At 44.2% G+C, this 26,138-nt stretch overlaps 1 protein-coding gene across 4 annotated transcripts in view; it reads right to left on the minus strand.

The window, feature by feature from the left end:
- dennd2b (DENN domain containing 2B) overlaps positions 1-26,138 on the minus strand; it is a 48,729-nt gene that overhangs the window by 19,386 nt on the left and 3,205 nt on the right. Inside the window, exons 1-4 of one of the 4 annotated variants that reach the window (XM_012834716.3) lie at positions 22,244-23,538; positions 14,191-14,286; positions 8,689-9,981; positions 4,353-4,498 (exon numbers count right to left, since the gene is read on the minus strand). In XM_012834716.3, the coding sequence (XP_012690170.2) occupies positions 4,353-4,498; positions 8,689-9,981; positions 14,191-14,264 (1,513 nt within the window). In that variant the 5' untranslated portion in view covers positions 14,265-14,286; positions 22,244-23,538. The other 3 variants (XM_031569420.2, XM_031569419.1, XM_031569418.2) reach the window with 3 other exon arrangements.

Consider the following 26,138-nt stretch of genomic DNA (forward strand, 5'->3'; position numbering starts at 1 on the left):
GAGAGAGAGAAAGAATGGAGCGGAGAGGTGGGGAGAGAAAGAATGAGAGAGGCACCCTTCGGGGGCAGAATCCGATGAGTCATTGGAGCAATGTTCTGGAGCAGTCTCTCGGCCGTGCTGGCCCAATAAACGCTCAGCTCTATTGTTTAAAAAAAATCGTTTCTTTTGGACCGAAGCACTCTGGCTGCTCCGAGTCTTCAAGTCTTCAGGTCACTAGTGAGTCATGGTCCGAGCATGTAGACCATCTACGGTGGAGGAGGATTCTGCCCTGACACAACTGCAGCCTTTCTCACAATATATCCACGGAGATGTCATGATGTCATTATATTGCCTCACAAGTTTACCGGCAAAACTTCGACGTCTTCTCAGAAAGACTCAGGAGTTCAGATTGAATCCAAAGCCAACAGCAGAAAACTACAACCATAGCAACCAGTTGTCGAAAGAGAGAGCCACACGTGACTTTAAAACAAGTCCAGTCCAAAACAAGCCTGTCCCTGAGGACAAATGTGTGTCCCTATGGGCATGTCATGGCATACACACACATCTGATGACAGGAAATGGTCAACGGGATATCCATACATATCTGGCACTAGCTGTGCTTGGGAAATTACCAGATTGTATAAGACCTTGTGTAACATTGCAGGCTATGTCCATCTTGACATACGCTCAGCATGTGATGGTGTTTTTTTTCTAAGGGGTCTTGAGGGTTATGAGAACTTGGGCAGAGCTGCACTTCGGCTCAGTAAAACGCCTGAGGACATCATGAAAAGGGGCTGCTTTGGTACACACCGAGCTGGAAAACCGCTACTTCATTTTGGCACGCGACGCGTCAAACGCCTCCGGTCTTGAAAGCTTTTAGTCATTAAAAGGTGGTCAATTATACAACTCTGGGTTTTGTGTGTAAAACTGTACATTAGAAAAAGGTCGGCCCGTCAGGGTTTTGAATGAGGCTCCGTGGGGATCTCATGTGTCATTACAGCTGAGCATTACAATAAAAGGGCTGGGATGACCCCTGAGAGCTCCATATGGCTCTGAGATGAAGGCAGCATAATGAGGGCATGCTGGGGAAATAACAGGTTTGCCGGCCCTGCTGATGTGCTGGAGGGTACTAATCAGCGACTCTGCTTACAGAAAGCCAAATAACACAGGGGGAGAGAGAGAGAGAGAGGGAAAGAGAGAGAGAGAGAGGGCACTCCTACCTGGCAAACTCACGCCACAAACACACACACACACACACACACACATAGGGACACATATGGACACACTCATGGACACACACGGACACACACACAAACACACACGGACACACACACGGACACACACACGCCCACACACACGAACCCTCACGGATACACACGGATACACACATGGACACATACGCAGACACACACATGGACACACACACACACACACTGTGATTGTGCCTTTGTTTATACAACAGGCTTTCAAAGCAAGAGGACACAGAGTGCAGACTGTGTGCGCAGACAATATGGGTATCATATTACTGTGCCAATAAAAAATCCCCACCGAGGGACGTCCACTTTATAGTGATTACAGTGGCACTGCCCATTCATGTGGCGGAGGGAATGTTCTCCTGCTGCACAGGACTTGTGTCATGTAAACATTCAGTGGCACCACTAATCATACGACACATCTGGCCCTAAAAGAGACGGGCAGGTTTAAAGCCACATCGGCCAGCCCTGAGAGCACTGCCTGCGAACACTCAGCAATTGTGGCTTGGGATCTTCCGTCAGTTCTGAGCTCCTTTCATTTGGAGGAGGGTAGAGCGGCGGGAGTGACGACTAAAAAACAGCCTGAGCTGGAAGTTACCTCGTTTGAGCCTGTGGATTTATTACCGCGTGGCACTGACGAAGCTTTTCCAAAATAATACAACTACAAAAACGTCAAAACAAAGACTCACTTAGTTCTGTCTCCAGCATCATGTTCGCCACTCAATCGTCCCTGAAGTTTCCTGTTGCTCTTGTCAGCACTTCCCCGCTCCGCTAGCTAGCCGGGCCAGCAGCGCTGCTACCGAGATCCAGAAAACACAGTCGCGCACCTCTCTGCTGACAAGTTACTGAGCGAACATCTCGTCTCGGCCGGATCATATGTAACCCATGTAAACACGCCGTGAAGCATCGTGTCATCATGGCAGTATCTCATCGTGGCTCCATCGCTGCCAACCTACCGCACCCACTGTACCGCTACATGCTTTCAGGGGCCACAGCAGAGCCACTGCTGCTGACTGAAACCCTTAACAGGAGCCCAAGTGAAGGGTGCCGGGGGCCTGGGCTCCAGGCTGAAACATGAGGTGGAACGAGAGTAGAAACATGGCTTATCTCCCAACACATGTGGCTGCTTTTTTTAAATGGAACATATGACCTGCAAAACCGCAGCTTTGGTCATGCAGGAAGCCACCGCTGCATGCCTCGATCGGGGCCAGCTATTTCAAACCGGAGCGGAATCGCCGGGGACAGACGCCCAGAACACAGAGGCAATATATTTCCCTGGAACTAATCAGCAACGCTCGACCACAACGCCAGCCCCCCACAACACACACACACACACACACACACACACACACACACACACACACAGACAGACACACACCGGAGGTGTTTGGCGAACAATGGAGTCTTTGTTGGAGTGCAGAGTGGAGTCACCCTTGTGCCTTCTCTGCCGTGGACTGATGCACCGCTTGGAACGGCTGGTCAGTAGTGTCCCAGAGACAGTGCGTCAGTCTCAGCAGCCTCAACAACACACGACACGCGGAGACACGTGGCTCCAACACAGAGCGTCAGTCTCAGCAGCCTCAACAACACACGCAGAGACACGTGGCTCCAACACAGAGCCCCCGCAGCTCATACTCATTAGGGATGAAAGAGAGAGGGAGACAAGCCGCTAACCCCAAAGATGAGGAAACAACATTAACGCCCCTTTTCCCTGATTTGTTATAAAAAAGGGGCTCATCTCACTATGTGACAAATGTTTTCCTTTTCCCAGCAGACATCTTTATTAGGTCTGGCATCCAAGCCCCTTCAGCAAGACCGCGATTTATAGCTGGCCCTGAGGGTGACTTGCCAATGTGCCTCAGTGTGTGTGTGTGTGTGTGTGTGTGTGTGTGTGTGTGTGTGTGTGTGTGTGTGTGTGTGTGTGTGTGAGGGCAGGCGTGGGGGCTTGACATGCAGGCCTCCTGTTGACATGTGAGGCTCCTCTGGGTACCCGCTACACATCAGCCACAGTTAATTTCCGAGTAGGACGGAATTCTGCACATAAAAACGTCCAGCAGTCTGTCACCCTGCACACACAGAAACAAGCATTCGCACCATCCATGCTGTAGTGGTCAAGGAGTCCTTTTATTTAACGCCAGCTGAGGAGTTATGTAGCTATTTCCTACATGGTTGTATTAGACATTTTAATAAATGTTCTGCTAGGTGCTTACACTACTAGACACCCTTACCCTCTAAAGCCTGAGTATAAATTATAATAATAATAATGATATAAATATCACAGACCACTGCTAATTTTGTTACTGCTTAATTTACCGTTTGCTTTCATTATTGATTCTATTATGAGTGCAGTGGACTCTCTCTCTACGTATATAAACAATAAACAATGCTAATAGCAACAACAAAAAATGTAATAGGCCATATTTTTCTCTTTTTTGACTTGACTAAAACAATATTGTCTTTACGTATGCAAAAGAAATGTTCTGCTGGGTCCAGACATATTTCAATTGGCCGATACAGGTTGTTCCCATAGGATGGAGATGCAACATAAATTTAAAACATGACTGTGACATTCCGCTCCGCAAGGGAAAGCCAAAATTATATAACCCATCTGTTATTTCTGGCTTTCATACATCCATTGTCAGTACCTCCAGGCAATTCAGTATTCCAATGCCAAGTATAAATCCTTTTTTAAACTCTCGTTTGAAAGTTAGGAAAAAAACACACAAACAAAAACAAATAGTCACATATACTGTGCATAGTTGTACAAATATATCCTTATGCAGATAGGAGCCTCTTTATGAAAAGAATGCGAATGTATGAATATTGAATAGGGCATGTCAAACATGCCAACACTCAATCACCATTTTAAGTTTCTTGGCATTGCTTGGCGTGCCGTCTGGCGCCATATTGTAGGCTATTGTTTGCTGTTTGGCTTATGCACATCACAAGTCTTTCTGAAGGACTGAAATTCCTCTGTGCTCCTTGAAATTCCCCCTGACCGTGCTCCACGCAAACACAACAGAGGCCTGTCATTCTTGGAACTTTGGCCGTATGTGTGTGTGTGTGTGTGTGTGTGTGTGTGTGTGTGTGTGAGTGTGCGCATGTGTGTGTGACTCTTACCCACTATGTCCTCGTAGGCGTTTTCCTCTAAAGGGCTTTTAGAGCTGGGGCGAATGGGAGTGCCCCTGGAGGCCGTGCCATTCTCAGTGGGCGAAGAAGGGTGGGAGGAGGCCAGGCTCGCGGCGTCTTCGGACTCGTACGATCCCCTAAGAAGGACAGCAGACAGACCATAATTAGGTGAGCAAGAAAGAACGGAAAGAGATGTGCCGAACCATAAAGAAAAACGATAAGAGGAAATGGTGTGAGACAGAAAGCAAGCTGGCCTCACGCTTTCAGCCACGTGCTCGGACAGTTGGAGAGCGGTCCAGTTGGGTCAGCTCACTCACCAACACACACACACACACCCCACCCCTGGCCCTCCCCCTCTGCAATCAGCAGGACCACCTGAGCAGATAAAAGCTGCTCAGGCATACTCCCGCCACACACACACACACACACACCAGCTCTCTCTGAGACCCCATGCAGACGGACTCTAGTTTGCCTGAACCCGGGTTCATTTTTCACACCTATTTCACACCTACCCACTTTTTACATCGCGTGCACATGAACCCAGTGAATCCGATTGACTCAGCTGTAGTACATCCCCCACGCCTGTTGGTGGCGCTTTGGTGCTACAGACAACTGAAGAAAACGGAGAAGAAGACAGGAGCATGCTATCAAAATAACATATGACAGTAGTTGAGCTCCAACTAGCAACTGTCGGTAGGAAAACTGTATGATCAGGGAAAGTGTATTAAAACCGGATGTCGTCACTTTAAGCCGGTCTCTGGTTGGATAAAGCTTTTCAGCAGAAATGGACAAGGACCTTTGATTTATTCTGTAGGAACCATGCCGATGCCTGACTTTTAATATTGTGTGACGTTGTTAAAGTTCAAGTTCAACATTAATAGCGATTGAATTACCCTTGTGTCGTGTAATCGCTAGCGGTAAATAAACGTTAATAACTTGAATGACTGATTAAGGATATATGTTACACATCACAAACACATGTAATCGATGGGTTTTGGGGGAAATGAGGTAATTGGTTAGCTTAAATTGCAGTATCTTAGGCGAGCTAATTGACCTGGCTAGCTATAGCAGAATTAACAGTGCTAGCTTTGTGTTTGGTCATATAGCTTCGTAAAAGTTCGGTTAACAAGTCACTTGTGTGTTTAGTTGTATGACTTCGTAAAAGTTCGGTTAACAAGTCAATTGAGCATTAAGCCACCTGACTATAATGGGTCTATTCATATTAGCATGCTAACGTTAGACTTATTAGCAGCGAGGCTAGCTAGCTACTATGTGTTCCAATGGATTGTTGGTCTAAGCGTTAGCTTCAGTTAAGACCTACGTGTACCACATGAACAACTAAACGAGTCAATGTAGACATATAAAAAGTTGTGTAGATAGCTTTATTCACATAAGCCGTATAACTTCACAAAAATAATAATAATTTAAAGAAAACCGATCATTTGCATGCCAGGCGATCAACACAACTTCTCAACTAAAAAGTAAAGGTCCTTGTCCATTTCTGCTGAAAAGCTTTATCCAACCAGAGACCGGCTTAAAGTGACGACATCCGGTTTTAATACACTTTCCCTGATCATACAGTTTTCCTACCGACAGCAACGTTTAGCTTAGCCGCATAGCCTACATTTAATCTGCACAGTAACACATTATGGTGGTTTATAAAATCAGTGGTAAGAGCAGACTGTAGGTTAAGCGAAAAATAATTATATTTGTTATTGATAATAAAGAGTTTAGAACAGTGCAACAAAGCAATGTGCAACATGACATGTCTGAGTTGTTTAAATGCCTGTGCTTTATGGAGATGCTGAGCTTGAGCAGGAGAGACCACAATGCAAGTGCTGTGGATCCTGAATGTTTCATGGTTTACAATTGCTTCCAATTTCATGGTTTTATTACTAACAACAAATGTAGGCTATTGTTGATGGCTTTGTCCTTCACGTACTGTAGGCTACCTCTGAAGTAACGTTAACGCTAGCTAGTAGCTATCGCTATCGTTGTCTGACAGGACTAAAGCTAACGTAACATTCATCTGTTTTGAAACTTCCGTCTATAATAAAAAATCTTTTCACGTCAGATTTGCTCATATAGGCTATTGCTGACACTTTTAAAAACTGTTTTTTGAAAAATGGTCTGATGCAAATAGATTAAACAGTGATAGATTAAAGTGTGGCTTGTTAATGTCATCCCTTTCCTAAAATAGATACATTTGTATTAATCCCGTTAGGGAAATTCACGTGGAAAAGGAGCAAGGTAATGGGAAGAATTTTTTCTTTTAAACTGGAGAGCTGTTATAACTGGCTGCCAAACTCACTGCGCCATGGCAACCCATTCAGTTATTAAATAATGCCTGTTGTGTCCGTTGTTCTGGCTGGTCTAATGATGCGATCACGTGGGGCAATCCGATTAGGTATGCGGATAGCGTGCAGACGAACACCAACAGCAATCGGATTCGGAGGTTACTCACTTTGGACCCCCGATTCGAGGGAGTGCGGATACAGTGTGCGGATACAGTGCGTTCGTCTGCACGATAGGGCTATCTGTACTCGGGGTTCACCGGGTCCAGACAAACTAGAGTCCGTCTGCACGGGGTGTGAGGCAGCCAGTTTAGAGGAGGACTCAGATGAAGGGAAAGAGAGAGAGAGAGACAGACACATTGTGGACATGCAATAGCAACCCAATTAGGCTGACGGCAACATGTGCTCTGATTGGCCCACGGTTTCCTGTTTATTTACCCATGAACAAAACCATGTGTAATTGGTCCTCCATCTGTCTATGGGAGTGTGTGTGTGTGTGTGTGGGTGTGTGTGTGTGCACATGTGTGTGTGTGCAATAGAGGCATGTATTAGTGCTGTGATATCATAAGAGTGGTTCAGTGTCTGCCTGTGGCTCCCAAACAGTTGACACTGCGCCAGCCGCAGGAATTTTAAACACGGACTTGGGGCTCAGTGGACATTAAAGGATCCCCTGCTCATGCATCACAACTGTCTGGCCAGTCTCCACAGGCACAGACATTGGGGCTAAACAACTGCTTCTCTCAAGCACATCTAAACAGGGTACGAGAGCCGTAAACAAACTCAGAGAGTTGTCAAAAAATGCCATGGGAACCCAGCGGGCGGCACAGCGCATTGCCAAGGAGATCTACACGACGAGAATTCAAGTTATCCGTCAGAACCTCCACCAGCAGGCTGCTATCAGACGATCTTCTCAGAGGATTTGCACAGTGTACAGAATCATCAGAGCTCTTTATCTGTGGCTCCAGTGTACGCCTGTTTGGGCTTTGGCCCATCTTCAAGCTCATTGAGAAGCTTGAGCCAACACTTGGGAGCAAAATGAAGGAGCAAAATGTTTTATGTTTCTGGGCTGGATCGCTTGGGCTGAAAGACGTTCTATATTAAAAGCTGCGTTTCATTACTTTCTACTGTACTCCACTGAGATCTGTGGCTTGTCGCTTGTGTCTCATTGACCAGAGCATGGATAGCTGCCATGGAGAAATTAATAAAAGATGCCCACATGCTACAAACCAAGCCTTTTATCACAGCAACCCAGGATAAGATGAAAACTATGCTTGGAATGCATTTAATTTCAGTGAGACATATCCAGTCTCTATTCATATGAAATGCATCAGATCTACTGAGAAGAGGTTGCACAACAAAAAACATGTTGCTATTTCATGACATGACATCCCTAATTGGATGCCAGGAACACAATAGTTTAATATGGAAAAACACCGAAGCCTTGGGAAAATGAATATCAGACTCAATGCTGATCCCTGCTTACTATCAAATGCTAAACAGAGAGCAGACTGAGTGGAACCAAATCACTTTGTAACATTAGAGCCTGTGAAACCAGCAGAACCGATCTACTGTACATTACCCCGCAGCCAAAGACAAAAGCCAATAACTCAATCGCTGCAACAACATCAACAAAGTGAATGCTTAGCCTGTGATCTTGACCCGTCACAACATTCTCACAACATGTCTGAGCTGCTTCCATGTCCAAGACAAATAAATGGTTGGACATTCCGAGGGAGCTCTCTGAAGGGAGCTAAACAAATGAATTCCCTTTCTGTGTTCTTACTGTTAAAACTGTAGACTTTGCTCTGTCATTCTGCTAGATAATAAATCTATTTGACTTGGGACATATTGTGTTTCTAACCCTAAATGGAACTTTGGAGAAGCTCAACAATGATGATACATTTCTTAGCAGTTAGGGACAGCACACAATTCTACCATTTGCTCACATAGAGTAAGTAGGCCTACTACATTAAAACAAACACATTGAATCTATCGCCGACAGCCAGTAGAGGTATGGAGCCATTTGTCCTCACCTATCCTTGGTCTTCTTAGGGGAGCCTCCATCAGTCTTTGGATTCCGTGTCAGGGAGGGGGCTGGAGTGGAGGGCAGCGGGGGCGGGGACTCACATGAGGGAGGTAGTCCGTTGCTGGGAGTTGTGCCTTTGTGATTGCGGTTGGCATCATACTCAAAGGTGCGTTTAGGTTTGGGCAAGGGGTTGACCGGCGTGCCACCGGGACTGGCAGCTGGGGGCTCAGGGCTCTCGGATCGGGTGGAGCAGATGCTGAACCTCTGCCTGAGCTTGGAGAGCCTGCTCGAGGCTGGCGAGAAGTCAGACTCTGTAGCAATGGAGCAAATACTGCTCCGCTTACTGGCACAGGCACTGTCAGAGTCCTCAAGGCCACCGATGGAGAACGACTTATGTCGTCCCTTGTCCTGTCCGTAGCAATTGCTAAGATACTGGGGCGGAGACGGAGTAGGACTGTCCTTCAGCGCCTGCTCAATTTTCTGTATCCGGGTGAGGACGGCGGAGGTTTCCTTGCGCGCCGTCAGGGAGCGCAGAAAGACACCAGACGCTTCGGTCTTCCCCTGCTTCTTCTGGAAGCGGCCCGCGGACTCCCTGTCCGATGCCACCGCCTCGTCTTCCTCTGTTTCTGGGTAGGAGCACTCCGAGAAGGCGGTGCTCATCCTCCGCACGCCCTTGAAGTCGAAGGTCTTCTCACTGCAGGGCGAAGGTAGAAGGCCGTCCCCACTGCCTCCCACGCACTCGCTGCCGGGCCTTTTCTCCAGACACAGGCTCATCCTAGGAAGAGCCACTCGCCGGCACTCCCATTCTGAGATCTTCTTGCGGATAGCGGCAGAAGGGGGCCCTACGCCCGTGCAGCTGAGCGAGAGGGTGCGCTTGTGGCTGTGGTTGGTGGCAGAGGAGGTGGAGGAGAAGCCGGGCCCCAGGGAGAGTGTGCTCCAGCTCAGAGGCCCCGCGCTAAGACCCTTTTTAGCCTGGCTGACCTCGGGCAGCTGCTGGTTCTCCTTCTGCTCCTGACCTGCTCCGTCGTCGTTCTGGCTGGGTTTGAAGATGGAGAGCCTCTTGTCCAGGCAGCTGATGCTCTTGGCCTTGATGAGTCGGCTCTGGGACTCAAAGTCCGCGGAGAGAGAGGCACCGCTGCGGAGGCTGGCGGTCTTCTGGCTCCAGTTCCGCTGGCTCAGGAGTTTGCGGTCTGCTTTGGTGTACCTGGACAGCGGAGCAGAGTCCTCGCAATCGTTGAATGAGGAATGGCACTGGTCCTTGCAAGAGAAGAGAGTGGGAGGAGGGGAAACAGACTGGCACCTGAAATGAGAGCAAAGGACAAGGAAATGAAAAAAAAAACATTCCCATAAGGCGGTTCAGATTGCTTCTGTTGAATTCTTTTCCAGGGAAAAAATGGTCAGTCGGTCCATTAAACACCATGAAAGAGCTGAATGCTCTGTGTTGCTGAAAAAGTCCCTGATGCCTGTCGACAGAACACTAGGAAAGAGAAATTAGAGGAATACCAGTGGTTATCTCAGGTGTGTACGCAAGATTGCCAACAGATAAATCATTGTACTTGCTCAGACGTAAAATGAAAAAGCCCTCTTCTCAGAAAAGGAAGGAAGACGCAACTTCAAAACAAGGATAGATCTTTCACATTATGAGTAACACTGACCACGCATAAAACACTCCATGGAAAGTACCCCAGTAATCTGACATAATTTTGGCAGTATCAAAGCAAACTTTCAGCCAAAGCAAATAGAAATGCTCAGTAAAAATGCATGTGTGGATTTTTCCACATAATTAAAGTGATTTGGGCAGAATTTATGTGGACCCCACACACAAAGCCATGGGAAAGCATAGGCTATAAGAGATGAAGCAACTCCTACCTTCACCAATCCTCTGAGACAACGATGCTGTGCTGTGGGTCTTGTCCTTCCTTAGAATCCATTACAAGGCACACAAAATCCTTCCTCTAATTACCCACTCACACACCTCACACCAATTCTAGTAGTGGAGAGAGAGGCTCCGCTGACCTCATTTTCAGATTCCTCACATATGAGGAGACAAAAACTTTCACAATCGTTTCAAAATATCCTGAGTGCACCAGATTCCAGAAAACTCTGACTCGACTTGGCCGCTGCTTCGGTGAGAATGAGGCAGAGATCTGATGCTCACAGTGGCGGCTGGAATAACGAGTACTGGCTGGGAGCAGGCCAGGCCGGTGTTCCAGGATGCAGGTTGGGACAGATCGCCTCACACCCCACTGCGGGAGGGTGGGGAAGAGTGGCAGCACCTGGATCGCTGCAGGCCCTACCTTGGGCTACTTTAGTTTTAAAGATCGACAGTTCTCAGACAAATGCTTGACAGTTCTCAGACAAATCCTCAGTTCACACATGACTCAACACAACACCCCCAAGGATCAGAATATAAACTAAACTGTGAGATTTTGAACCCACAGGCTGAGTCAGAGACTACAGCTTTATGATATATCGTTTCCTTAGGCTCAACATAAGAGATACTTTATTTCCTTTAGCATGTTTGTACCTATTTTCGACTGTGGTGAAATTCATGTCAGAGTTACAGATTATAGGACTATTTAAACAGTGAGGAAAAAAAAGAAAGAAATGCTGACAGCTGACACAGTGGTGAATAATTGAATCATATTTACTCAAGTCAATGTCAAATAACCAAGCATTTTCTCTGTGCGCTTTTGTTCAGAGAGGCCACTGCATTTTGTCACCCTATTTACTAAAGGAGTGACAAAGTCACATATTAACCAAACACACGCATTTAAAAACACAAAACCAACCATCACCAATGAATGTAACAGATATAAAAAAAATATTCTCTCACAATTAGGCACACACAATGAACCAAATGAATCAAGCACAAAGTCAAACACCATCAAAATATTTCTGGGGAGTTTTTTAAGGGCCTGGGCAAAGGCACTGCTCCCTGAAGGAATTCACTGAATGAAGTGAACCCACACCATCCATCATAAAAGCCCACTAGGAGGCCGGTGGGATGTTTTAACAAGCCCGGCGTCTGACCAGACGACCTACCGACTACAGCTACACTCTTTCTTGGAGAAATATCCTGGACTCATTAAGTAACTCAAAGTTACTCCATCGAGTCCCACATACCCATTCTACTTTATGATACATCCATCAAGCATGGGACAGTTAACAGGTTTCAAGCAATCTGTGTTTCTAAGAGTTGGAACGACTGCTGACCTGTTCAAAACCATATTTACATCACTCCCCCTGTGCCATACCTCAACCCAAGGTCAGACTGAGGCTCTGTACTATAAAATGTAATTATGTGGAAATGAAAACACATGTAATGCATGTCCTGTTATATAAAACCGAAGCAGAGTCCCGCTCCTTACGTGATGGTTTTAAACTGATCTATTTTCTTTTCCTTTTTTTGCAAATCACCATGCTATGACAAGTCCGATTTCTGTCAGCCAAGCTAAATTTCACACCCTACAAAATATAGGTAGGCTGCTAAATTTGACCAAGGATGACCCTAAAATAAAGTGTAGAATATGATGCCTTTAACAACATTTTTACACTCTGTAATCCTGTGAACAACCCAATGCAAATTAAGATCCTATTACTGGAAATGTAGCTTTAAATAGGCCATTAAAAGTCCATCCAATTCTTCCTTTCTAACTCAACTTGATCCACCCATCCACCATTTATAGCCACATTTAAAAACACAATCAGCTATGGAATAACAGAGCACATTCAAAAATATGCCTGAAACATCCGTTCCAGGATCTGTGAAAGCTCGCCGGAGTGCAGCGCTAAGCTCCTTCAAGATTCTCCACACAGAAGAGAAAACACTGAACTCAGGCCTCTCTCCGAGGCAGCGTGTGCTGGGGCTGGGGAGGGTCTGTGGCCATGGCCATACGCTGTGGCCAGAGACAACAAGCCAAGCGCTGGAGCAGGGCAGTCTCAGCGCCGCCCTGGCCACACATGAACTGAGCTGGCTGCCAGAAATGGATCGACTCCCACCAGATCTGGCAGGGCACCTTCCCGACCACAGGCTATTTCCTGCTCCCTCAGTAGCCAGTGAGAAAAGAACTGCAGGATTCCATTAAAAACACATCAAAGGAGAAACACATGGCACAGAGGGCCAATGAGTGCACCTTGGCCTTCACTTTCTCTATCGAAGACAAACCTTTTTTTCTTCCTCTTCACCCCCTCAACAACCTGAACGTATTTCACCCCAGTGGTGAATCATGCTTCCTGTAGTTATTATCTTTTTTATTACGAGAAGCTTGTCTCAGTGCCTTCCTTAAAAACCTTCTCCGCTGAAATCCTCTCTTCATAAAATGTGTCTCCTCAGCAGTCTCTCCTGCCAGCAGAGGCTGTGATTTAATATCAGAGCTGTGTGTATTCTTATACAAGAGAGATGGCCCTGTGGCAGAAGGGATGGCCATGCAACAATAATTTCTCACAGAGACTGTGTAAATGTTCATAAATGTCTCGTCATATAATTTGTGATAAGAGATCATTAAGGAAATTCTGTCTTGCGTGTTTGGAGAACATTCCCTCTAAGGAGAAGTGTCTGGCTGTGATCATATTTTAGTCCAGTACATCAGACTTTGTCCTATAACTTTGCTTCTTATTTATACTAAACGTCAAGGCACATCCCCAACCCAGAGGCTGAACCAATATTGAATTGAACTTCAAAGTAGGCATCGCCATGTATGATCTACAGGGTGCCTAACTAAGGCTTAACCTTGATAAGAGACTGACTTACTGATACTGAGGAAGTTCAGTTCCACCCATACTTTTCGGAAACCTAATCCACTTAGACTCTCTGACACACAGTCACACGGCCATCACCACTGAGGATCAAAATGGCAATGCAATGATGAGATATGATATAATAATTGCCATACCAGAGTTGTGACTGTAGAGCTTAGAGTCAAACTGCATTGGAGAAACATACCAAACTGCACAAGTCTGACTCTAGGCTCTCGTGTGCTGCTGAACAGTGGTGTCAGAGGCAAAAATGTATTTTAATGGTGTTCTCCCAAGACATTTTTCCCTACAATAGCCTGTGTTGAGGAGAATGATTCTAGGAGACAGACAGTATATATGAACTGAAAAGGGATGACAAATGACAGAGAAAGAGAAAAGTGCGTTTCCAGAACTTTCATTATGCAGCTCCGTTTGTTTCTGTCTTGCAGCCGGAAAATGTCAGCTCTCAACATGTTAACTCAAACAAGTTAGGGCTGAGAGGAGAGTTTATGTTTGAATGGGGCCCCTTTCCAGAGTAAGAACACCGTTTATGAAAGCCTGATGATTTCAGCCGCTCCCTCATAAAAACATAAAAATCTTGGATTTAGGCAGTTTAACATATTACTAAATACATGGATTTGATCAAATAAACAAATTGATTTGATTCAATCAGTTACTTTTTCTCACAAGACAGCTTCATGTGTTTTCAATCCAACCGCTCCATCTCTGTAGCTGGAGCTCTGGTAGCTTGCTTCTGCAGCTGACCACTCACCTCTCTGGGATCTTCTGAGTGTCCTTACCCACTCCTGTTCTGGGTGCAGCCTTGGTGTTCTTGTTGGCAGTCATCTTCACCTGACTGCCCACTCACCTGACAAAGAGACAAAACAGCCGGTAAGACGAGCAGGTACTGATTTCACACCACAAAGCCGTACTACTACTATGTGTGGAAGGGCATAAGTAGCAATGTCTTTCATAGCTGAGAGTTTCAAACTCAAAGATTTAGAATCTGTACACAGTGACAGTTTGTATGATGAGTTATGGAATTCATGGAAAGATAGGCTAGGTGCTGCTAGAAAATGTGTTTCAGTTTGAGTTACAAACACTTTGAGTTTATTGATGTCATCAGCAAAAAAAAAGATCAAAACATATATCAGAATCCAAATAAGGGTGCTGTTCTATCTGACATCCAAAATATGGCCTCAATGAAATGCGACCTCAATGAATTCCAAACAGAGGGCCAAAATACACCCCACTGCAGTGACAGTGAGTTTAGTTGGAGTATGCTGGCCTATTTATCAAGATCAATCACTGTTGAAAAAACACACACACTGACGTGATGTCCAGAAAGAGAAGACGAATTTCAGTGGTTACCAGAGAAACCGAACAAATATTTTTTGATCATTCAGCAAGACTGCTCACAGATTTGCACTCATTACTTGAAGCACAGCTTTCAACATTTCATGGTCACTTCATGGCTCCGTGGAGCCAAAACATTAATACATCTAAAACCATAAGATCCAAGTCATTAATGAGGGAGCTCAGAGCTGGCTCACAAATGGACACAAATAAGAAGTAAGGATTAAGGCTCTGTTCTCAAACACAGAACAGGGTGGGATGATGGGAGAGAAAGAGAGAGAAAGAATAATGAAAGAAAGAAAGGAAGATAGATAGAAAGAAAGAAAGAAAGAGAAAGGAATAGAAACACACCGAGTGGAGGAGGAGAGAGAGAACAGTGATTGGTATGGGAGGTGTAGTTTGTACCAGTCTGCTAAGAGATCGTCCAAGATTTACACTTAGGGTCAATCTTTTGTCTTAATAAAAAAATATTGTTTTTCCCTTGAATTTATTCAACCTCAAGAGCTGAAAAAAAGCATCTGCTTTTATTGCACATATTAGTTTTACAAGCTCCATAGGAGAGTTGCTGTTCCGGTGCTTATGTCCTCATGGACTGGCTGAGGAGGCAGGCAAGTTTCTTATTGACTCAGGCCAAACATGGGGTGAAAATGTTGTAACACCAGCCACATTTTGTGGAGTTGTAAAACTGGCTGGGTTTGTCTCATGCTCACATTTCAAAATACAGCCTGATTGGGTTTTCTAAATCAAGTCAACTAGACTTTCCTTTGATCCAAACAATCGCAGTCTTTGCCATGAACCGAAGCCCAACCCACAGCTGTCATATGGAAGCACACTGGCTTTGACATGAGCATCCACTCCTCTCCTGGACGCACGTTCATAAACATGGCCCGGGCTCTCGCAGACCCTGTGCCAAGCACTTGGCCGTTTCCTCCCTTCCAACCAGAGGGCAAACTCATCTGTGAGCAGAAGTGGGAAACGTCCAATCTCCACAGAAATGAAAACAACTGCCCCTCCACCTCCCCAGCTCCCCCGCACTCCTCTTTTAAAAGCTCTCTTTTGGTTTATGCGGAGGTCAGTGTGAGATCTGAGGGGATGGGGGCTGGAGGGGGGTAACAGGGCGAGCTGGGGGTGGGCAATTGTGCTTATTTACAGGAAGTTGTTGTATGAAGTAGGGGCGAGCAGCAGAAGCAGCAGCAGCAGCAGTGCTGGAGGCCGAGCTCTGTACAGGCTGAGCGATGAGGGGAGAGACAGCATTCCTTCTGTCAGCCATTTCCTGTCTCGGAGGACATGCATCTTCATTTCCAGCTGACGCTAGAGCGCATGACCCGCTCAGCAGTGCCATTCCAGACCTCTGGGACTGAGGTTACTGGTGCTGATAGATTCTCCCATTCTCGCTTTCTTTCAAGCTATTTTGGTCCATTTCTCTCTCTCCCTCTTAATTAGACCCCCCTTGAACATGTTAATCTCAGTGTTTAAGGCTTCATTATCTCCTGTTATCACTAAAAAGGCAACAGTGCAAAGAATACCAAAGTAAATGATGAATCAGAGATAGAGAGTGCGGCATATAATGGAAGTTAAAATTATTTTTTTGGCGTCTGACAACTGGTGCTTTCGAATAAATGAAACATGTGAGCAAGCTGTATTTTCCCCAAACGAAGCTGAATATTTTCAGCTGTTGAGGGACGTACAGCTGTGAAAATACTGTTCACCAACCTTGAAAAGATATTAGGCCATTAAATCATTTCTACCACAAAGCTTGGCAAGCAAATACAGAAGCCTATAACATGACAGAGTTTCTGTTTTACCAAAACATTAGAGACACAATGATTCTCCAGTTTGGTTTAATTTCATCTGTGCAGTTTCACTAAGGCATAACATGAAAAATCACTGCAATACTGGTGGTGATGACAGGGGCAAGATTTAACTTTCACCATGTGAAATATTAACCATTTCCACTACACCAAATGCCCATATCTAAGATGTACGTAACACGAACACTAAACATGTCAATTCACTTTCTTTTGGGTGATATCTGTCTACTGTATATTCTGTGATTGGGAGTCATAGGTCTGAGACGTGAGAAAATACATTTCAACACTGTCAGTTGAGCAATAGGAGCAGGTTAAAACTTGTGAACAGAATCTAGTGGAACCTGCTGAGAATACTGCTAGGAAAGAGAACACGCCAGCAATACAACTACCTGTCTTTCATGGTCCAAAACCGTACAATGTTTGCTGCCAATCTGCTCCTTTCGTAAGAGCATTCTCCCTTCACTCTGCTGCTACCTGATCACGCTCAGTGCAAATGGATGACAGCCGTCCGGAAACCAGCCAAACTCCTCTAACACCCAAATGTGTGGGATACAGGGAGAGCTTGTCGATGACCTTCCGTCACCCTAGGAGTCTCCCACATAACCGCAGAGCCAAGGGTGGGAGTGGGAGGCTCTGAATAAAACATCAAACTTTATAGCCAGCAAGTATATTTCCATTACATGTATTCCAGGGTTTAAGCCCTAGAAACAACCCTTGTTCAAATGCAGAATCAATTTCAGAGAAACACTCTAAGGACACATCACCCTGGATAGAATGTTTGTATTGGCAAAGCATGTTACAAAACACCATAGTGTGCATGAATATCCAACCAATAGCAGCTGATATACAGTTAATAGTAATACCTTAAATACCTTCATGGTATTTCATTTTAGTTGAAGCATGATACAAAGAGGCATTTTATCCACTAAAGGTATATACTGGTGTTATAAATAGCCCCATAAGGAAGTTTGGGGGGAAAATGTTTAAACCCTTACAATAGCAGATATTTGTAGAAATACAAAGGGCCAATCTTGTATTTCAAACAGATTAGAATCTACAACAGGAAGTGCAAGAGCTGCACCCATTTATACAGAAAACATCAGCATGAACTCACTGGAATAAAATGGACTGTCAAACAAGGACTGTCAAATGAGAAGAGCTAAGTCAAATCTGTCTAACAGACAGTACCTATCAAGAGAAATGTACATCTGAGATGTTACCCCTGTTACCAAATGATGTTCCAATCGTTTTAAAGTACAGACCATAGACCTTTTTTATACAATTAAATCCAACTTACATGAAATGTACTACCATCGTCTCTGTGGTATGTTTGTGTATCCATCATCCTTCACAACACAAGTCTCTGTCCACTTACCAAAACCCATAATAGCCATGTGTAATCAGTAATCACCATGAGCACATCACCGCCTATTGCGCAAGAGTAATTACTCAAGTTAGCCCACCTACCACCAAGAAGGTGCCACAGCAAAACATACCGCACATTTCCATATTGTACCGCTACGTCAGCTTTCTTCTGTGGTAAAAGTTCCTCAAACAAAGCTGAAGGACAAGTAGGTCAATGCACATGTCATTGTTTTGAACCTCAGGGCTGGCCCCAGGCATTTCATTGGTCAGTGTGAAACTTGCAGTGTACATGACTGAGCTAAACAGTGTTGTTGTGTGTGTGTGTGTGTGTGTGTGTGTGTGTGTGTGTGTGTGTGTGTGTGTGTGTGTGTGTGTGTGTGTGTGTGTGTGTGTGTGTGTGTGTGTGTGTGTGCGTGCGTGCGTGCGTGTGTGACACTGTCAAAAAGCAGAAGGACTGAGGAGTCCTTTGTGCTTGTCGTCCTTGAGAAGGCAGTGGTTAAAAAGTAAGCCCTTTATCAGCGGGTCGAACACACACTAACAGAGTGACTCCTCCATTTGAGCAACGCTCTGTGGAATGCACATGGGTCGTTGGCCTTGTCAGCCGTGACGTTCAAAGTGGCCCATGGACCGGCAATCTGTGAGACAGAAATGCACTAATATTTGTGCTGCCAATCAAACTGCAGAGTCAACACATGAAGAAGACGCTTTGGAGGGATGTGGGTGGACACTGGTGAAGGGCCACCAAGGAATGAATGATGGAACCAGTGTGACTGTGCGGCATCCTAACAGTGCTGGACATTAATATGACTGGATGGAGTCGGTGAACGAACAAGACATCAGAAGATCCCTTCTACTTACTTCTTACCGTTTAAAACATTTCATTTCTATCTTTAGGTTTTTAATAGTTGAAAACAACTGTTCAGACAGACACAATGAGTGAGTTCCAAAAATAGACAGTCAGTTCTAATCATGTTTTCCTGTCTGCTACACCGCACTGTCTCTGGCAAGAATGTTGTCAACTTTCTACTGAGACTCTTCCTCCAAGGCTTTAAAACCACCATGGAGCTTACTCACAGCCAGTAGATACAGATACTGTGAGAAAAGGGCACAGAGAGAGAGAAGAAGAAGAAGAGAGAGAGAGAGAGAGAGAGAGAGAGAGAGAGAGAGAGAGAGAGAGATCTGCACATTCTCAACTGTTTGCAGACTTCATAACCTCATAACGAGTGAACAGAGCCATGTTCTCACAAGGGACCATTTACACTTTTTAAGAGACATTTTGTCATCCTCTTTTTTCTTCTCTTATGTTCCGTGGAACATTGCTTGTGAGCAGACTTCCAAACCCAGCCAGGTCAGACATGAACCTGAACAGTGGGAATCATTTTTTTTTGTATTGAATTTTGCTTTGAAAACACACACACACTGGATGGAGCATTTATATCCCTTTTGACCAACCCCCTTACCCCATCCCCCATCCTAATATCATATGGTCCTCATAAAGGTTTCACATCACAACACATAGACTGGACATATGGTGCATGTAGACGTTGCCTGTCGTCATTGTCCAGGCATGTCATGTTTAGATTGAGGGGAAAGAACATGCAGAATGTCTCAGTTAACCTGAGAGATTTGTCAGAGGTTTGGACATCCACCTGGACCAACCATCTGTTCCTAATTAGTGGCTCATTGAAAATTCTGCATACACAATGCCCAGCTCTGCACAAGTGGTCCTGCTCGTTCCGACACACAAGTGACAAAAGGGCTGTCGTTTTGTTCCATTGACCCTGCAACTGAAAGCCAATACTCTGGAGGCTAGGTCTCTGTGGTGCGTGGCATGATTTCTTTGGGGAGAGGCGGAGGTGAAGATTTGCCCTGCTGCGTCCTCAACCGCTTGTTCAATGGAGCACCACACACACCCCCTTTTTCACACAACACTTAGCCCAGGCTGGCTGTCGCAGCTCACAGCAGCTGCACACACTCGATACACACCGTACCCCCTATGCCACAGCACTGTAAAAAGGACTAGACTAACCAGATGGAAACAATACGTTCCTTTTCATTCCACCTCTTAGTCTCTGGACCATTTACAGTTGCAGATTTTTCTCTGGGAGTTAGTATATGTTAGCGTATTAGCATAAATACATGAATAAATAACATCATCCTGATGTAAGTCATAGGGGACAGGTTCTGACTTACATAAGCACAGCTGCAGTAGGCATCTCCTCCTGTGCTCAGCATTCCTAAGTCACACAGGGAGAGGACATATCTTTCCATTGTGCATCTGAAGCAATTCTTCTTTTATTGTACTTCTATTCAACCCTTCAAGCTTTTCGCACAGAGGGAATCATTTCAATTTGATAAGATTCCAATCAAGATCAATGGTTAAGATGAAAGATGACTCGGTAGGACACAAAAAACTAAGCATTTGGGCAGGCTTAGACTCTTTAAGGCTTGATACACCAGCAACAGAACACACCGGGAAGGTCACCAGTGGTTTGCCCTGCAAAGGGTCTCGTATTATGTGCCACACAAAGAATGCCATGCATCAACCTATATGAATGCAGTCAAACACCGCCTTAAGAGGTACACAGAGGACTGTGTAAGTATTTTCACTGTTTGCTATACATCAATCACCAGCCTATCTGCTGCGCATCCCATCCATCATGAAAATAAAGAGAGCAGAGATCCCTCCCTTTTTAGATGATGTCGTCTACCTCAGTAATATTGCTGTTCAAACTCATCCATTTCAAATCAGCAATCAATACAGCCAGTCAAGAGTGTTTGTCATCTGAGGAACAAAAGGTGAAATTGATAGGCCAGATCCTGGGTCACAGAGTACAGGTTGTCTAGCGAAGGCTACAATAAACACACAGGAAGTGACTGGCTATCTAGCTGACCACAGTCCAGTGTGTCACTCTGGAAAATCTGTGGGTTGAGAAATAGCTTTAGTTTCTAAGCCACAGACTGCAACATAGTCAGCCTCTGTAAAACATGCATGGAATTCAGTGGAAAGAACACAAAAATGAATAGGAGACACTGGAAGACAATGTGGTTCACTGGTGGAAGAACAAAAGTAAAGTGGCAATGACCTAAATGAGGAAGTGGCATGGGTCTCAGTCATAAATACCTCCAGTATTGTCTGACTTCTAAAATACATCTTTACCTTCTGCAGGAGTGTCATATCACCACCCAAAACACTGATGCTTTAAACATAATAACTAAGAAAATAAATATGTCAAACATAGTTCCCAATTGACTGTAACAAGCGGACTGACTAACTGATCTTTTGGCGCAGTCAGTGTGAATGGTTGGAAAACTATGCCACATTGGTATGGTATGGCAAAAGCTATATTAACACAGAGAGGCAACTGGGGAGCCAACACTCCGAACATAATTTGTCTTCTGTTCTTCATTTAATATGTGCATGACTGGGAAGATTCTGACCTGAGACATCACAGTTCAGTGACATCCCTGCCTTCCCTATATTACGCAAGAATTAGACTGAAAACAGAAGGCCTCCCTCCCATGCTTAGAGCTGACAATCCAAGCCAATGAGAAGGAGAGGTCATTGTTAGATCAGTACAATGGACAGCCTGTTCAGAAAGTTCAAGAAAAATCCTGCAGCTGCTCCGTCTTCTTCTGAATTAATAGACAATATTTCACTAAAAGTAGTTGACCCACGCGGAAATGTCAGTAATCATCTTTCAAATATGTTGCTCTGGTTTATTCGTAAACTCTCACACCGTCACTATAATAGTGGTTTCAAGCCGGTTCATTTACTTCAGTAAAGGAAATTTCGCGCCGTTAATCGAAACATGTTATTTCACATGGTGACTGGCTTCCACCCTGTTCAAGTTTCTGGCCATAAGAGTTAGTTAGTGAATTGTACTCATTCTCATATCTGCGGTGTATGAAATCTAAAGTTATCCTGTGAACGATAGATTTGTGTGTGTTATTTCAAACCATGTCGTCTTCCTGCTCGAGCTCAATTCGATTCGATGTATCTGTTTCATCAATTGTTAGAACCAGCGATTACCAGATACATTTGTTTTGATTTCCACATCGTGACAAGAGGTGAATTACAAAATATAGTACCCTTACACTAAATGTAATGCAATGTGTCACTTTCCAAAGTTCCCTAAAGAAATTATTCCACCGCAAAAACTGCCCAAACTATTTCAAGTGTTAGTTCGGATAGGCAGGGAATATAGTCGCTGCAAGTTTCTTTGCAACAATGTTACAACAACAGTTGACAACGGAAAGACGCGATATAAATGACAAGCGTGTTAACGTTACCTCAAAGAAGTCTCTGGTTATCCGTGCCATTTTCATGTTGTGTATCGCTAAAACATATCCTGTTAAGACATCATTCGCAAAACACGCAACTTTACCGGTGATACCTGGACTTCTTCCCTAGAATTCTACTCCTTTCAAACGAACTGAGCCCTCCCTTGCCGAGAGTGCTGGCAAGCTGAAGGCTGGGCTAGTCACCAAGGATATGGGTTGTTTTGCCCCCCACTCTTGCTTTCACGTTTTCTCACTCCCACATAACGGAGGTCTGCAGAACCACAAACACATGGTTCAATACTTAAAAGTGCCATATGGATCAAAGTGATGTGAGCACTGCTGTCATTGTGATGTTATCTGCATTCCAATCTGGTTTCATACCTCCTTCCCTTTAAAACAATACAGTTCAGCTCACTAATAGACTTGAGGTAAGGTCAGGTGAAGTTTCATGCATTGTGTCTTATGATCAAGACTTGTGAACAGCTGTTACTTTGGTTCGAAACATGGATCAGTAGATGGAGAAAGTAAAATGGGGACAATAGTTTAGAAAACTGAATGTAAAGGATGCATGACAATACACTTCTATATTTGTCAAAGTCAAAACAAAAGCATTTGGGCAGTATTCAACAAGTCACCACAGCATATTATATGAATTACATTGTTCAGTACTCCTCTACAAAAAGAAGTGTAGGTAGGTGGTAGGTTTTTGTAACCTACATCATGATGTTTTGAAAAAATAAAGAACAAACAAACACTCTTTAGGAACTATAATTAGGTTTTCTGGCATGGGGTCTGCTGGATATCTATGCCTGCTGTTAAGCTCACAGACAGAAACATTCCCTGGTCCATTGTCTCTCCTGTGCTCATGATGTTTTAAGTTTCTCAGCAGCAGAGAACAAGCATAACACATTGCTAACAGCTGGCTTGACCAGTGGCTGTACCTCACGTAGTCAGAGCCTGAGTCAGGCCTCGAGACAATGATATTAGAAGACATATACATACTGTAGCAATCCAATCAGTCAATGGTATTCCCACTAGTGTCTGCAGACTGATCAGCAGATGGTTATATGAGTCACACAGCTCCGACTGTATATTCATCACTGAGAGGAAAAATGGATTCGCTTTGGCCATTTTGCAAAAATGTGAACATTGCATGTGGTATGGATATATCCCATTTTGGCACAAAGGACAGATGCTGGTTAAGTCCCAGAAAGTCAGTCCTGACAGCGTTTTGCAGCTGTGTCCCATGGAGTTTTACACAGTAAGTATGCTGCACAGGCAACACACACTATAACACACACACCAAACTGACCATGGAGGACACAAGGCCATGCGCTCAGCACAAAAAGAGTGACAATGTTCTTTTTAACTATGTGCTTATAGGTCTTTAGAATCCACAACATATTGGCATATTTGCTAGTACACAGGCAAATCAAAAGTACCGAGCTAAATGAAAGATACACATGATTGTGTGTTGTTTAGTGCAGGTAATATCATTTTTTTTATCTGTTTTCTACCTGAGGTTGTTTAGTAATATGAGACTCAAAATGATTCAGCCAGCCTCTACTTCTGGAACATCAGAGCATGTTCCCTTTGACCTGAGACCATGCCCCACCACACGCACATACATTACAACCCATATGTATCTGTCTCAGGAAGACAAACCACTTGGCCTTAGCAAGGTCCCGGGCCCGGGCTAACACATAATTCTTATTCCAACTTCTAAGGATAAAGTTGAGCACTGAACTTACTGTGCTTATGACAGCCTGGTCTGACAAAGTGCTTTGCAGGGTAAACTCCTGGAGTCCATCCCAAAATGTCAGAATGACAAGATCAGCGTATGGGTTCCCCATGAGATTTTTGGGAGATTATGGATCCAGGTATATTGATTTTCAGTGAGCATGATTTCATTATTAGCTTGCATAACTAATTTCATTGCCAGTCTAGCCAGGCCCTTTAGGGTCCCAGGTACCCAGACACAGTGCCTATGTTGCTTCAGATGTGTTTACACGTCTACTTTCTTCCTGTGTCCGTCTTAAAAGAACCTCTTACGGTGTTACATTTCAATACATGCTCCTCCAAACCCTGGGAACACATCACTGCAATGCAGAACCACATGCAAAGACTAAACATCACTCTAGGGAGGGGATGCCTACAAGGAACATCACAACACCAAAATATTTGGTGATTTTTTTAAGTGTGGGGTACCTCTCAGTGAACCAGATGTCAAAGAGCACCCACTGAGTAAAAACATAATGACTTCGGGGATTGTTGACAACAAAGACAAAAAACCCAACCCTGATACCACAAAAATGATTATCCACCTTGTTTTTGTTGACAATCTGCTCCTACCAAGAGTGTTTTTACTCACTGCATTCAGTAAACAAAAGAAAGGTCTAACCATGTTATTGTGATGCACTTCATTCGAATCCACTGCAAACATTTATTGTAAAGCCACATTCTTCAGACTATCTGGTCCATTTGGTCCATGGAAACTACATCAAATTAACTGTAGAAACTACAGGCGTGATACCGTTTTGGGGTTGACCAGCAAAATTCATGTTTTGGAAGTGTGTTTGGAAGTGTGTGTGAATAATTAAAAGGTAATATGATATTGATATGGGCAATTACACCCACTGTGTTATTGTTTCAGACCCTGACCCTAAGACAGATGGACCCAAAAGATCTGATATAAGGAACCAAAAATACAAAAGCACATTTGGGGAACATATTTCCCCTGCTTTTTCAGAGTTACATTCTTATTGTAAGTTTTGAAGCACAAACGTTCATAAAGGCAACATCTCAATAATTAGGTGTAAAGTACATGGATAAATCTTTTTTTCAATAAATATCTTTGGTCATTCTGAATATATGTATCAAAGATTAACGTCCTTGTGGGTATCCTATTACACTAACACTTCTGGAGGGAAAGTCACAAAGCTTAGGCATCCCTCTACAGGTCAAAGCACTTATCTTTGAGAAGGATGGCAGCGCCTTTTAATACACCAAACTATGATTTAGGATCTGTCCCAGTCTTAGTAAGTTGTCCTGGGGGCAGCATGAAATATGACAGCTCTGAGGTGCATGTTCTCCAAAGCTACTGCATTTACAGTATGGAAGATTAATGTAACCACTATGTTAAAACATTAGTATTACATTGCTGTAACTTGACCTGGGTATGTTATAATGTAAACTATCCTAAAAGACACGGTCCGGGCATTGGACTACAGAACATTATTTACCCTGGATATTACCCTACATCTGGATATTGAATTAGCACACCCCTAAATAATCACATTAACACAATGTTCCACATATTAGCCAGCAATGCTCTCAAATCTGTTGGAGATTTAGACTGTTTCTAAATTCAGAAATCAGGGCAAGCTGTCTTAGTCACAACAATAGAGGCCCTTTGCTTTGTACCCTTTAAATCTCTTCCTACCTTCAGTCGAAAACCATTGCATCCATAATAGACTACCTCTGTTCACGCAATTAAGGCTGGGGAATAAACCATTGGAACATTACAACAAAATATAATTGCAAATTACATATTTACATCGATCAAGCTCAGCGATGCCATAAATGCTGCAAAATCTAAAGCCGTCTCCAACACAGAGATTTTTACCACACCCCAGCAACAAAACAGTTATGGTCAAGGTCAGGAGGTCTAGCAAATGGTGGAAAGAAGGACTGGCCACAGAGAGAACAACGCTGAAATGGTAATTGCTAATGTTTTTCTTTGGCAAGACATCATGATTATCTCACTCCAAAATGATTGAAACAGCTAGAGATTTTCACACTGGTACTGTGCGCATTCTGTAAGTGCCTATGCCTATACTGCTATCTGAAATCTGTCCTCTGTAACAATTGTTTTGAACAACAACATATAACAGTGCTGTCACTT

This window comes from Clupea harengus, chromosome 6 (assembly GCF_900700415.2).
Source record: "Clupea harengus chromosome 6, Ch_v2.0.2, whole genome shotgun sequence".
In the NCBI taxonomy this organism is placed as follows: Eukaryota; Metazoa; Chordata; class Actinopteri; order Clupeiformes; family Clupeidae; genus Clupea; species Clupea harengus.